We start from the raw sequence: 13,760 nt of genomic DNA on the forward strand, positions 1-13,760 counted from the left end.
TAGGTACAACAAGGATTTCAGTTCCCATATAATTATTGCAAAAATAATTATTTTATTAATCTTCTATACACTTCTCCCAGCGATGCTTCCATCTCTTCAACCCGTTTAAATAGTAATTGGCATCTTTCTCTGCAAAATAGTCGTTTGCAAAATTCAACGAAAATCTCTGTCCTCCAAAAGCAACTTTTAGCTTAGAAAATAAAAATAAAAAATCACTTGGGGCTAGATCTGGTGAGTAAGGAGGGTGGTCAAATGTAGATGGTAAGTAGATTTTCACCCTGGCAACCACTGAGGTGTGAGACATTGTCTCGGTGAAACAAAATTTAAGCTTGTCAAGTAATAATGTGTAGTATTATCCTGTCATGTTTTTCCTTTTCAAGATAATCAGTTAAGATAACTCGAAGACTATCCCAGAAAACAGTTTCCATCACATTCCCAGGCGACGGAACAAACTTTGCCTTATTTTTAAGCTGATTCTCCCTTTGCAGCCCACTGTTTTGGGTGTGTTTTTTTGTTTTCAGTGTGTAATGGTAAATCCAAGTTTCATCTACAGTAAATAATCTGCACCAAACTTCTGATTTGTTGCGCCTAAACTGCGCCAAGAGAGCGTTGGAAATGTTTACTCGAACACGTTGTTGGCCTGGAGTGAGTGAGCAAACATGGTGCAGACAGCAGTCTCACGCCTAAATTTGATGCACTATGTGACAAACACTTTCTTTGAACATGTTCATAACCTCAGCTATCTCTGACCTTAACTTGACGGTTGTCAAGCACCATTTGGTGGAATTGAGCAATGTTATCATCTGTGGGTGCAGTTTTTGGCCATTCCAAATGTTCGTCATCACCCAAGCTAGTACAGCCACATTTAAATTCAGCTGCCCAAAATTTCACATTGGTAAATGATGGTGCAGAGTCCCTGTACACAGGGTCCAAATCATCTTGAATTTGCATTAGCATATTGCCTTTCTAAAAAGCAAAGATTTAATGGCAGCTCAATACTAATTTTTTTTTTCCATTTTCACAAAAATATGCACATGCAAACAATTGTAAAAAAACAAATGCACGTCCATAATGGCTGAAATTTTAGAGAGTACATTCCAAAGCATGCACAAACACATTTCCTAATTCTTGTTGACGAATGCTGCCATCTTAATGTTGAGATCGGAAACTTTTCAGATAACCCTTATAAATACATATTTATTTATGTTAAAAAAAAAAAAACTAGCAATTCTCTTCTGAAGATTGCTACAGAATTTAAAAATTGCACTGACACCAGACTCAGTAGGCAACAAAAATTCTACATCTCTAATTGCTACTGCTTATTTAAAAAAGACTGAATATTTGAATTATGAAATGAAATTATCTCTTTAACAACTAGAACAGGGTTGTGTATATTTTTTGACAGTGTGGCAAGAATTGCCATTAGGTGATGACTGCAATTTATTAAGTGATTAAGACATTTTTCCCGCCCTCGAACTCTTCAAGCCAATAACTTCTAATAAAGATTTAAAAACAAAAAAAAACACAGGGATGTCCTCAAGAATGCATATTTACCAAAACCAAATATCAAAACTGAATGTTGATTAGTTAATTGTAATTATGACAAATTTTTTTTTCACTCCTAAATTACCCCGAGCATTCAATATAAAAAGTAGAACTTTCAAAGAAAAATAAATAGGTAAAAATTCTCATTATTCACACAATTTAATAAAGAATAAAAACAATAAGATATATTACAAAATATAAATTTTTAAAATAATTACGTAGTTGCAAACAAGTATAACAATGATTTCACAAACTGGAATATTTCTGAACCTCCAAGCTTAGATTCACCATACAGTCTGTCCACAAAAGTTATAGGTACCTGAAACACAGAACACAAATAATAGATTTCACTCAATTCATACTGCAAAAGTAATTGCACATATTCTTTTTTTTTTTTTTTTTGCAAAATCTTGTTTTAAAAATTCTTAAAATTCTAAAAAAAAAAAAAAAAAAAAACTAGTGCACTTCATCAAAAACAGATGAGGTGTTAGCTAGAAAAACATGCTGAGTTAAAGTTGCATTGATTGGAAACTGGCAACATAGTCATGGAAAATTTTTTTTTCAGAGCAAAAGTATTTTTTTAGTGATGGGTCAAGTCAAGCAGAGCTCGGTATTTATTAGTGGTGCACTGATGTGGATTACCGATTAATTGTAATCGGCGATTATGGGTACTTTCTGATTAATCGTAATCGTGATTATCTTAACGATTACTTTGCCGATTATCTAAGTCCTGGCGTAATTAAGTAGGTTTTTACCACGTAATATTTTGTTACAAATTTTAGGACGAAATACGGTAATATTTGTATATATTACAAAATTCATCTAACTCCGTCAGATCTTGATTACAGATATTTTGTTAAGTTTAATAAATCTCATTGCCTCGAACAATAAAAAATACATTTCTCCTACACGTTTATTTACATTTCGTCTTTTGTTCTGTCTTTTGTTTAGTGGCCTTGTACATTACCTATAGCCAGACACGTAAAATAGATGGCACGCAATCAAAATATCTGGGCTCAAGTTTTTGAGTCTTGGCCCATCTCTAGTATTTTTATGAACTACCAAATTTATGTTGGCGAAAAAAATTTCCTATTACATTACATTTCATTTCTGCAGTGGTAAACTACTGAAAGATTATTCTGTGCCACTTGGTTATTTACTACATCTTTGCTAGTGTTTGTTGTTTCATTAGGACATACCGCGTCGTCAACAGCAGAGTCATTGGAAGAGGCTTCAACTACACAGTTCAGGTGCACGCTTGTGTAAAGTGTAGTGCCCACGCTCTTAAACCCAACAAGGCTAGGTGCAGCCCAGCGCGGCGGCGACGACTCACCTCGCCGACAGTGAAGCCGTGCTGGCGCGCACGGATGATCATCTCCATCTGGAACACGTAGCCTTTGGACACGCACGAAGCCACAAGCTTCTCCAGGACCTCCTTCTTGTACAGCCTGGAACACGACACACGCTCCGTCACCGCTGGCTCGGCTGTAGTGCTGTAGTCAGTCACTCCTAGACTGCAGTATACTCTGTTACCACTTGTCTTGTTTTGTACACCATTATTAGTTATATTTATGACTAGCTGCCCGACCCGGCTTCGCACGGTTGTATTAATGGGGGGGGGGGGGGGGGGGGGGGGAATGGGACCAAATCTCTTATTTACAGTTATGATAAATGAAATAATATGAAAATTAATTAATTTTGACAAAAACTTAATACAATGCTTTGTAATGTACCGAAGAAAAAACGAATAGCACCGATGGTTTCCCAACTCTCGAGCACGCAACGCTGTCATGGAGACGAAGTACCCACTGTTTCCCGGGCTTAAACACCAATCAAAATTGATAATCAGTTTATTATTAATTATAAATTATTAAGACCATTAATCGAAATAAAAACTATCCTATCTCTCAAGTTGGAAAAAATTACACATAAATACCAATTTTCATCTAAATCGGTTGACTTGGTGAAGAGTTCACTGGAAACAAACATCAGGACACTGGATTTATATATATTAAGATTGTTTCATTAATTACCAAAAGAAAGATGGGTAGTAGAACAATTATAACCCAGTGGCAATCTCTTCTCACATGGATCGTTATGTAATAATCTCATGTCCCAGATTTACACCACTACGCCGGACGACATCAATTCCTTACGAATCGCAACCAAAGCAGTCAGCTATAATGAACAATTCTCTGCTTCTTCAAAAGAAAAGTAGGTTGTTTGTAGCTTTAATTAAATATATTTAAATTTAGAAACAGATTATGAAATTGCTGTTCCAGATAAAAAGTGTTTCCGTTAAATACCTTTGAAAAAAGTATTATTGGTACTTTTTTTTCAGCTCTTAACATCGTCCATTTCGTGTGAATTTTTTATGTACCGTTTTAGATAAATTATTATTTGCGTTGAAGAATACAATTTTTATTACTTTTGGGTTTTAAATGCTCAGGCATATTACGAAATTTTCATAAACGAATATAAACAGTAAAATAATTCACTTAATATTTTTTTAATAATGGCAAACAGCATGAGCTGTGAACATAATAAACATTTATTAACTTATTTAATAATCTGAAATGAAAGATGGAACTGTTAGTTTAGCTATGAACATGCTTATAACAGTTGTACAATTTGTCTCGTTTTGCATTTCATTTGGATGTTTGGGATTTAGAATATAAATTTCATAAATAAAGAAGTTAAAAATAGCTATTACTCATTACTGTCCAAGCCAAATGTCATGGTGACTCACCCATCTAGTTGCTCACTCATTGGTCCTCAGAAAAGTATGTATCATCTATCTGAAATTGTTAACAGCTCGGCTGTAAGCAGACCATTACCAAAATAACGACTGGACGATGAGTCGAAAGTTCTCTGATGTGGTAATGCACCGCCTCGCGAAGTTTCACCCGCCAAGAAATTTAGCGCTAATTATAGGTACAATGGATTATGAATATATTTTGTAGTCTAAGCAACCTGTTCGGAAGTTTCGTCATAGTTGAGTCTCTACCCACTACTTTATAAACAAAACAATCTTACAATACATAAATCAAACCGTGACATTTATTCTATATTCCAGCCTCATGAGCCATCTAAATGGTTGGAACTCATTTTCCATTCACTGGCTACGCACTAACTTGCCCGACGCTAGCTGAACTGATTGATAATTAAATTAACTTACAATGTTGGTACTTTTTTTTTACGTAAGCCTTAATCTACCATATAAAAGTAATTTGTAAGGGCCTGTTGAATCATCTCGCTTTCATAAATTTAATCTGCATAGTGAACAGAATATATTTTCTGTTGAGGTTCTAGCTTAATCTAAAAATATTATAAAAAGAGCAGCATAATAACATTTCGCATATTAAAATTGCAGTGATAATTAGCATGCCAATGAATGACACATTCTCTTGTAAATACAGTAAACTCTCGATTATCCGGGCCTGGATTATCCGGTTTTCGGGTTATCCGTGCTTGATTTTTTTATGAAGTTGTAAAAAAAATGACGGGTGTAGCTACGCCGCGACTGCGCAGCGCTGTTTTTTTTTTTTTTTTTTACTGCTGACCCTTCAGACCCTCGTTCCCCGCCACCTTCACCCGTCAATTTGTCACATTTTAAACCAAAAAGGAATGCCTTGACTGCTGCTTCCGGCTCAACCCCCCCCCCCCCCCCCCCCCTTTTTCATTTTCTTTTCAAGCGTTCTTTTCAAAGCGCCCCGCCACGCTAAAAAAAAAGTCCCTCTACCTCTTTTACCTTCCCACACTCCTGACGGCTGGAAGAGGCATTTTTCATGCAGTTATTTACATCAGTTCTCCCAGGCACATTTGTTTTTGTAATCATGTCTGGTAAAAGGACACGTAAAGTGCTGACAATAGCAGAGAAGTTAGAAGTTGTGGACAGGTTAAGAAAAGGAGAAACTTCCGCGAAATTATTACAGGAATATGAAATTGTAATCCAAACCGTGCGAGACATTAATAAAAGTGTAGAAAAACTTTTTCAGTTTGCTAGTAGATCAGACAGTGTGGCAGGGCCTTCTAAATGTAAAAGCATGAAAACATCTACCCACGCACACGCACGCAACGAGGTCTCACACACGCACAAAAGGAACAAGGCTCTCGTACACACGTACACACACGGGGGGGGGGGGGGGTGGTTTAGGAATTTCCCCTGTGCCGGCCGAAGCAGCCAGTAACACAATGGGAGGTGGAGGGCTTCTTGAAAACGCCGAGCGAGAGAGATTCAGAGAGAGAAAGGGAGTATGTTGTTCGCCACCAGACACCCCTTCCTCACCCAAAAACCCCCACCCAACAACAGCCATCATTCTTTCTGGACAGCTAGGTGCGCGTCATGGTCCACAGCCCCCGCGCCAACATAGCCACGGCCCGGCCCTCTCTCGCTTTGCAGCCTTTGTTTACTGCATGAACCTTTTTTTCCTTCTAACTAACGGTATTTTTCCTTGTTTGAAGATGCCATTTAAATCACTCTTTCTTACGAAAGAGCCAACAAGGAAACACTCGTAATAACCAGATTAGTTTAGGATTATTATTTACGTAGTCAAACTGACGGTGCATTTCAAAACTCTCGTAACTTCGAAGGTCTCGTAGTATCCCATACTCGTAGTTATGACTGTAAAGTGCATCTTAATTTTAATAGGCGGAATTAACAAGAAACAATATCTTGCCGCGCGAGGTAGAAAAATAAAATGCAATAGCTGGAAGGGGGGAAAAAAGGTGTATAATATTGTGCTGTGGTTCAGACACTTATTTTGTAGTGACCCCGGATAATAGGTCGTTAAAAGGGTGGAGGGAGAAGCTGAGTTGGGACTGCGGCCGCTCTACCTCCTGTAGCAATAAAGGGGACAGGAGAAGGATGGTGGCAACACAGTGCCAGTATTGTTTACGGTCCAATAAGCTGGGACAAGGTATACAAAGCCTTTGCTTGTACTCATAGAATTCTACTGAAGAGACACTCTTTTGCCAGTAAATACACCATTTTTAAGTGGTGAAACGGATTATCCGGGTTTTCTTATGGGCACTCAATTATCCGGGCATCGGAAGGTCCCAATTAACACGGATAATCGAGAGTTTACTGTATACATTTGTAACATTTATTACAATGAATTAATATTCTATTAAGGAATCTCAACTTTAAAACACCCAATATTCATTTTCATTAATTACAGAACTTTGTTTAAATTTTTTGACACATTTATTTCATTTCATAGGAGGTTATTAAGGTTCTCACCTTGTGCCGGTGGGCTTATCGGGGATGAGCGTATAGACTAATACTAGAAACACAAATGGCTATGGTTTGACTCATACCCTAAGGTGAGTTTAAAGTCGATGAGTTTAAACTCGATCAGTTTTTACAGTTTAAATAGTTTCATTGCATTGTTACTTTTAGCATTAATTAAACTTAGTCAGTTTGTTATGATCGTTGCTTATGAACGCTCTCGCTTTACACCTGCAAATCCAGGGTGTATGACCAACGAAACTATACAAAACGATATTTAAAAAGGCGCCCACATTCATGGCATACCCCAAATTCTGATCAGAGTCCATCCAAAGGCACTTAGCAAATTAACCTAAGCTACGTTCAACTGAAACAGTTCTGGGAAATATCGCACATGAGTGGTCAATTCATATTGCACATTTGGATTCCATTGTCTGCAGTCTTTTAAAAAAGGCTTTCTGTACTTAGGCAGGCAAAATAATTAATCCCTAAAATGTGGACTGCATTTTTTTTTGTGAAGCCTACATGTACCGCACACTATCTATAAAGCCAATAAAAACATTTTATGTTTGAAATATACATTTATTTCCCACTAGAAATATTTAGCCCTAAGCCGGTTATTCAACAATTAAATTTTATTGTACTGACCGTTTTATATACGAAAGCTTGCCCTCACCGTAAAACCCATAAGAAAACACATTGGTGTGTTAGAAGTGAGGTATAAATATATGTACATGATAGAGAAATATGAATGTATAAAAATCTGTGCTAGTATGCAAGTGATCAAGTATACAAATAAGCAAGTATACAATTAAGTGATTGATTGTCATCGAGCACTCCAATATTTAAACATGGAAGAAGTCAATTTATAAATGCTGTACATATACGAAAATTGAGCTGTGTTCAATACACATTCACATATTATATATATACATATATATATGTGTGTGTGTGTGTATGTATATATATATATATGTGTGTGTGTGTGTGTGTGTGTGTGTGTGTGTGTGTGTGTATATATATATATATATTGCTTAATACTATTTTCAACAATATTATGCCATTTTAAGCTGGTACAAAAACTGCATATGTTAAAGTTAAAAAAAATTTCAAATTGAATGATGGAAACAAAGACAGTTCAGGGTCTATAACCACCAGGAAATATTCATGGTATTTAGACAGCATGACTATTTAATTTGTATTTGAACAACTGAGTAAGTAATTTTAATTACCATATACTACGTAGTATCTCTACTTATCTCTCTCTCTCCCCTTCCTCCCACTCTCCCTCTACACCGCCTTTTCACCCGCAAAGCATTTTATCCAAAAATGTATTTTTAAAAAAAAAGGTTGTTCAACATCATGTATCTAAGTTTATCCCTTGATTCGGATGGCATGATCCAGTGGTATATGATGCTGTTACGTCAAAAGATAGTGGACCTAACAAAAACTTGAATATCAGAATACAAACTAATTATGTCATCTTGTGAAAAATGTTTCTATCATATTTAAATTACTATAACAATTCAGCGTATATCACAAGTTTATGTTATGTCCAAGATCTTTCCACGTACTAAATTAAAACAGCAAGCACCATGTACCACAGGATAAAAATGTACAGGTTCATGCCATCAGGATATGTGATATGGAATAATTTACAAAAAAAAAACTTACTTCCTTAGTCTGCACTTAGGTCTAGTGTAGTATTAAACTGTTGGAGTAAAGAGATGCCAACCTAAAACTTCCAGTGAGATCTGAGGCGCCGGGTCGTAGAAGCAACTGCGACAGGAAGTTTGCTCCTCGACTAATGAGCTTGCGCTTGAAGTCCCACCCGAACACTCCGCCCCCTTCAGCGTACCTCGTCCCGGACACCACATCGAAGTCCCGCGACCTCTGCTTCTCTATGAACTGTGGAATGAACTTGGGCTGCAAATGAACAAACAACTTACAATCAATTAATTATAAAGTTAGAATAACTTACACAACTTTCTCATTTGGTCTAATGGTCAAGATACATAACTCATGAGCCTGTCCCAATTCTTGGCCAAGTCTGGAAGGTTTAACGAAGAAAACTTTTCCATCTGGAGTAAAGAACTGGATTTTGAAAGCATAATGAGAAAAGCAATACTGCATAATCATTTCATCCAATTCTGCCATGCAAATGGTTGCAATGCCCTACTTACACGTAAGTTGATAATGTTTTAGTAACGTAATGATTACAATCCTAGTAGTATAAAACTAAGTCAACCGGAAAAAAAAGGGGGCATGCCAGATCATCCAGGGGTGTCCACCCCACCATCTCAAATATGGATGAAATTTGGTACTTAGTATCTTCAGACAAATACAAGAAATGGTATTTTTCATTTTTGAAATATTGACTCCAGTTTGGCATTAAAAGCCCTTCAAAGTTTCCCTCTGATTGGTGAAACAGATAACTTGTTGAACTGCACAGAAAAATTGCAGCTCCTAAGACTGAATAATATCTTCTATGAGATCATCCTACAATAAACATTTAGATGATGCAATATATAACATCATCTACATTTATGCAAGAAGATGCAATATTATGCAAACTGATTGAGTGACCAAACATAAATTGAACCATAACTTTTCTTCAAACATTTTCTTCTCCTTTTCATTTATATTTTTCATATATAGGCCTACACTATATTAAATGTGCATTTCTAACAAGGCTAAATCATTACTTCAAACATTTTTGCAATAAAAATTTTACCACATATTTGCTTTTACATGTACAAATTATTTTGTAAATTTAAAACTGATTTTTAATCATCTTAACCACTTCTTTCACAAAGAACTTGCTTTTATAAAGAAGTAAGGTAAATATCCACATATTTTATTTTAAAATTTTGTGCTCTTTCTAATGGTACCAAGTCCGAGATTGTAACGATTAATAGAAAAATGTTATACGTAATAGGATTACTGAACTGATGTTTACAATTTTTGGTAATTCATTTTTTCCACTTCTAATATAAATTGCATATACGTACCTACTTCTAGGCATTTAATTACATTTTACGAGTGATATTTGAAATTTATGCATAATTTTGAATAAGTATGGTGAATTTCAAGATTCTACATTAATAACTGTTATTACAAATGTAAGTTGAAGCAAGATGTGTCACTCGACTTTGGTTGGGAATTAAAAAAATTCCACCTGGGGGAAACTTTGAATGTCTTTAAATTCCAAATTAGAGCCAATATTCCAAAAATTAAAAATACAAGTTCTTATATTTGTCTGAAAATACTGTGTACCAAATTTCATTCAAATCTGAGATGGTGGGGTGGACAATGTGTATCATGGCCGGATGATCTGGCATGGAATGACCCACAACATATATTTCTCTTTAATCTGCATTGTTTTTTTTTTTTTTCATTATGCCTTCAATTCCTGACCAGTTACCGTAATAAGCATTACAAATGATTTGAAAAAACTCGTCAATGCTCAAAGTGATGCGATGCTCACGTGATGTGACAAGTCCGCGTCCATGATCACGATGTAGTTCCCGGTCGCGTGTTTGATCCCGTGAACGTAGGCTGTTCCCAGGCCCAGCTTCCTCTCCCTCGGCCGCAGCACGATCTTCTCCGAGCCGTAGATCCGCTCCAGCTGCCTGGCCGCCTCCTGTGTTCCGTCCGGGCTGCCGTCGTCTATCACGATGATCTCAAAACTGTACCCTCTGCAAGGAAGGACAACGAAACTGTGTTGTCGCGCATGGCTCACAGTGAAACATCACCTCTTAAATACCAACAAGCTGCTATTTCTACTTTTTTTTACACTATCCTTCGACCACATTTCTGGAGTACGGTACATGTAAAATATATATAATACATAAAAAGTAAATATGGAACACAAAATACAATACTTACAATAAAAATCATGATATTTATTACATGAAACTACAATAAATAATTAAAATAACAATAATATAAAATGTGCACCATATACTATACAACCACAATAATATAGCATACATTTATACTTTGGTTTAATAAGTCAGGGGCGTAGCCAGAGGGTTTTTTTTAGGTGTTCTAACCCCCCCCCCCCCCTCCCTTTAGCAACAAATTATTTTTTCTTATCTGAAAGCAGGTTAGCTAAAAGCCTGGGTGTCTTACTGCTATCACCGGCCACTGCACTGGAGGGGGAAGAGTAAGCGAGCCCTACCGATTCTCCTTCCCTTACCCTACTACCCCTGTCACAAGCAGAAGCTATAAGGTTGTGACGCCGTGACAGGTCCCAAGTTTTCAAATATCTGACACCTATTGTATTTAACCAGAGCGGTAATTATAAGCAAGTGTTGACTGGGCTCCCAAAAGTGTAAGGATCGCTGTGTGTGTATAGAATTGGGACAACGACATGGTGTCATCTAACTCTTCAAGCTAAAGCTAATTGTTTCCAGGAATAGATCAGTTCTGCCGAAACCCAACCCTTTTTATTCCTTTTTTTTTTGTACTGTCGAGCTTCGAGCATGTTTTATGATTTTGAGTGGACGTAAACAAGGAACTTGGATTCATAAAAATATCTTTAGTTAATTTCTTACTTCATCACCTCAAACAATTTTTTTATTAAAAAATTAATAATATTTTTACCATTACAATATTTAAAGTTAAGTACCGAAAACTGCTCAAATAGCACTATTTTACACCTTAAAAACCAAATTTTTTCCGGGGGTCCACCACCGGGCCCCCTGCTTTATTAGTGGGGGGGGGGGAGGGAACCATGCTTCTAACCCCTTCCCCCTCCCCCGCAATTCACAAATCCTGGCTACGCCACTGGTTTAAGTTATACTACAAACTTCATCATGTATTATACCTTCATAAAAAAATTTTTTTTAATTTTTTTAACATCATGTGTCAAACTATTGTACAGGCCAATGGCCAAAAAGTTACAGTTTTTGGCATACTGGTTGGTGGAGTAATAGGGTATTCTAAGATCTAGTGTGGTTCTTGTTTTATATTGGTGTATGTTTTTTTTTATGAAGGAGAATTTTATCTTGCATTAAAATCAATAGTTTAATAACATTATAGACACATAAGCAGATAGGGGTTTCCTTTGTTAGCAGCTTTGAGAAAATATACATTGTGCCAGTACAATTTTTGATAGAATTATACCCTAAACATTTTTTTTAAGTAACCAAAAATTGCTATACAAATAATTTTCTCTAATATATAGGTAATATCGACTAAAGTACCACATAATCTAAAGTAGTAATTAGATCTCAAACCAGTAAACACAATACTTCTCAAATAGGATCCAGAATAAGCTATTGCGTTCCCACACCAATGGTTTAAGTGCTACAACCAAAACAGTGAACCCAACAGCCCCACCAACATAAAGTTTTCTTTCAACCAGATTCATTTATTTGTGTAAAGCTTAGATGTGCAAATATGAACGAATTGAGTTAAAAGGTAGTCACAAAAATATGTAAAGTAACAAGATTTGAGTTATATCTAAAATTATACTCGCCTTTTTTCCATGTAAGATATTATTAACCACACAATAATTGGCAAATTCTCCCTTTCGTTGTATGTCGGGAGTAATATTGAAAACTTATCATGATTATCTTCAACCATTCTCATACGTGTAAAATGTTAAATACTTGCATACGTGTAAAATTGTTTATTTACATTATTCAAACTATCCATGCCATTATATATGGCCACAATAATTACTATACAGCCATATGTTCAAACTAATTTTAAACTTCATGTTATTACTGCTGGTAATTATTAATTTCCATCTTGTGGTTGCACAACTAGGTCGTTGTGGTTGGACTACTATCAGGGGCCCTGTTATGACGCAGTTCGATTAATTCCATTAGTGGAATTGCTAAATTCTAACAGAGATTTGATAAAACCTATCCTTGAACATTCACTAGTGGAATTATGTATCAAAAATAGATTACAAACAATTGGAATAATTTTACCACCATCTTTGCTGCCGGAAACACACTTCTGTAAGAGATTTGAGAGAGTGTTGTTCTTTGGAATTTATATTTGTTAAAAAAAGGACGCTCTGTTATGGTTCTGAACTCTCGCTCGTAAGCTCTCATCGTGTGCACATCACTGGGGAACAAGCTGACTGCTCTGCCTGGAGGTCCATTGCCTCTGACTGTGGGAGGTGCGAGAACCATTTTGTGTACATGGCGAGCGCCGAGAGGCAGCGACTAACTGCAATCGAGCACATCCTGTCGGTGGCGAATACAGGGGTCCAGCTGTGATGAGCAGCTGGATTTGTGGGAAATATATAAATACCAACTTGTGGATCATCTAGCAGGAGGGACAGTTGCTTTCGTGGCTCACCGAAGATCAAGTGACGGCGTAACTTCAAGTTGGACGGCGTGCTGGGCCTGGATTGTCGGCACTGCCGGCGATGCAGCAGCAAATCGACAGTGGGCGTTACTACATACTTCAAAAGCTGCACATCGTCGGTAGGAGAAGAAGAGGAGTAGTGACCCTCAGAACCTCGCGCCATGCATGAAAGGTTCCGGTTGCGTCGGCTGATGGAAACCTTAACGAGAGAATCGACAAGTCATTGAATCAACAGTCAGCTTCGGGGGCGGCGCGGTCACGCGGGGCACTGGCGGTCTGCAAGATCTGGCTGACAGAGTCCCGCGCGGTCGCCTGCTTACTAACCTCTTTCCCACAGTGGAACTCTACACTCTTCACGATTATATGCCTCCTTGGTGACTAGCCAGGCTCATACCTGGCAAGGGGTCACTGTGCTGTCGTGTGCGGCCTTGGAGCTTAACATTACACTCACACAACGAGATTAACTAGGACACTTTTGACACAATACTTTACAAGCCTCTAAATACAGACATCACAACACTTCCATACATCAGTTAGCCACCTAACTGAGGGGGAAAGGGTGACCTTCCACCCGCCTGACATCTAAACTAAATAAATTAAAGCCAAGCACCATAGCGAAAGCTACTTTACTACTTACTAGACCGAGAGCCACCAT

General features: G+C 37.1%; 1 protein-coding gene across 2 annotated transcripts; it reads right to left on the minus strand.

The window, feature by feature from the left end:
- Positions 1–1,685: 1,685 nt before the first annotated feature.
- LOC134528378 (dolichol-phosphate mannosyltransferase subunit 1) lies at positions 1,686–12,454 on the minus strand. Of its 2 annotated transcripts, none has more exons than XM_063361954.1 (5): positions 12,261–12,454; positions 10,263–10,473; positions 8,511–8,701; positions 2,879–2,993; positions 1,686–1,864 (listed from the first exon to the last, which is right to left on the minus strand). In XM_063361954.1, the coding sequence occupies exons 1-5, from the start codon at positions 12,371–12,373 to the stop codon at positions 1,760–1,762; spliced, it is 735 nt and encodes a 244-aa protein (XP_063218024.1). In that variant the 5' UTR covers positions 12,374–12,454; the 3' UTR covers positions 1,686–1,759. The 2 variants fall into 2 exon arrangements, with proteins under 2 accessions (XP_063218024.1, XP_063218023.1); XM_063361953.1 differs by lacking the exon at positions 12,261–12,454 and adding an exon at positions 12,034–12,170.
- Between the last annotated feature and the right edge of the window lie 1,306 nt (positions 12,455–13,760).

This window comes from Bacillus rossius, chromosome 1 (genome assembly GCF_032445375.1).
Source record: "Bacillus rossius redtenbacheri isolate Brsri chromosome 1, Brsri_v3, whole genome shotgun sequence".
NCBI lineage: Eukaryota > Metazoa > Arthropoda > Insecta > Phasmatodea > Bacillidae > Bacillus > Bacillus rossius.

Coding starts and splice junctions, on each gene's coding strand:
- LOC134528378 (XM_063361953.1), bottom strand. CDS start 12,152: ATGAATCTGGTTGAAAGAAAACTTTATGTTGGTGGGGCTGTTGGGTTC. Junction 10,474..12,033: donor TTCTGGATCCTATTTGAGAA/GTATTGTGTTTA, acceptor CCTTCCTTGCAG/AGGGTACAGTTTTGAGATCA. Junction 2,994..8,510: donor GATCTCACTGGAAGTTTTAG/GTTGGCATCTCT, acceptor GTCGTGTTCCAG/GCTGTACAAGAAGGAGGTCC.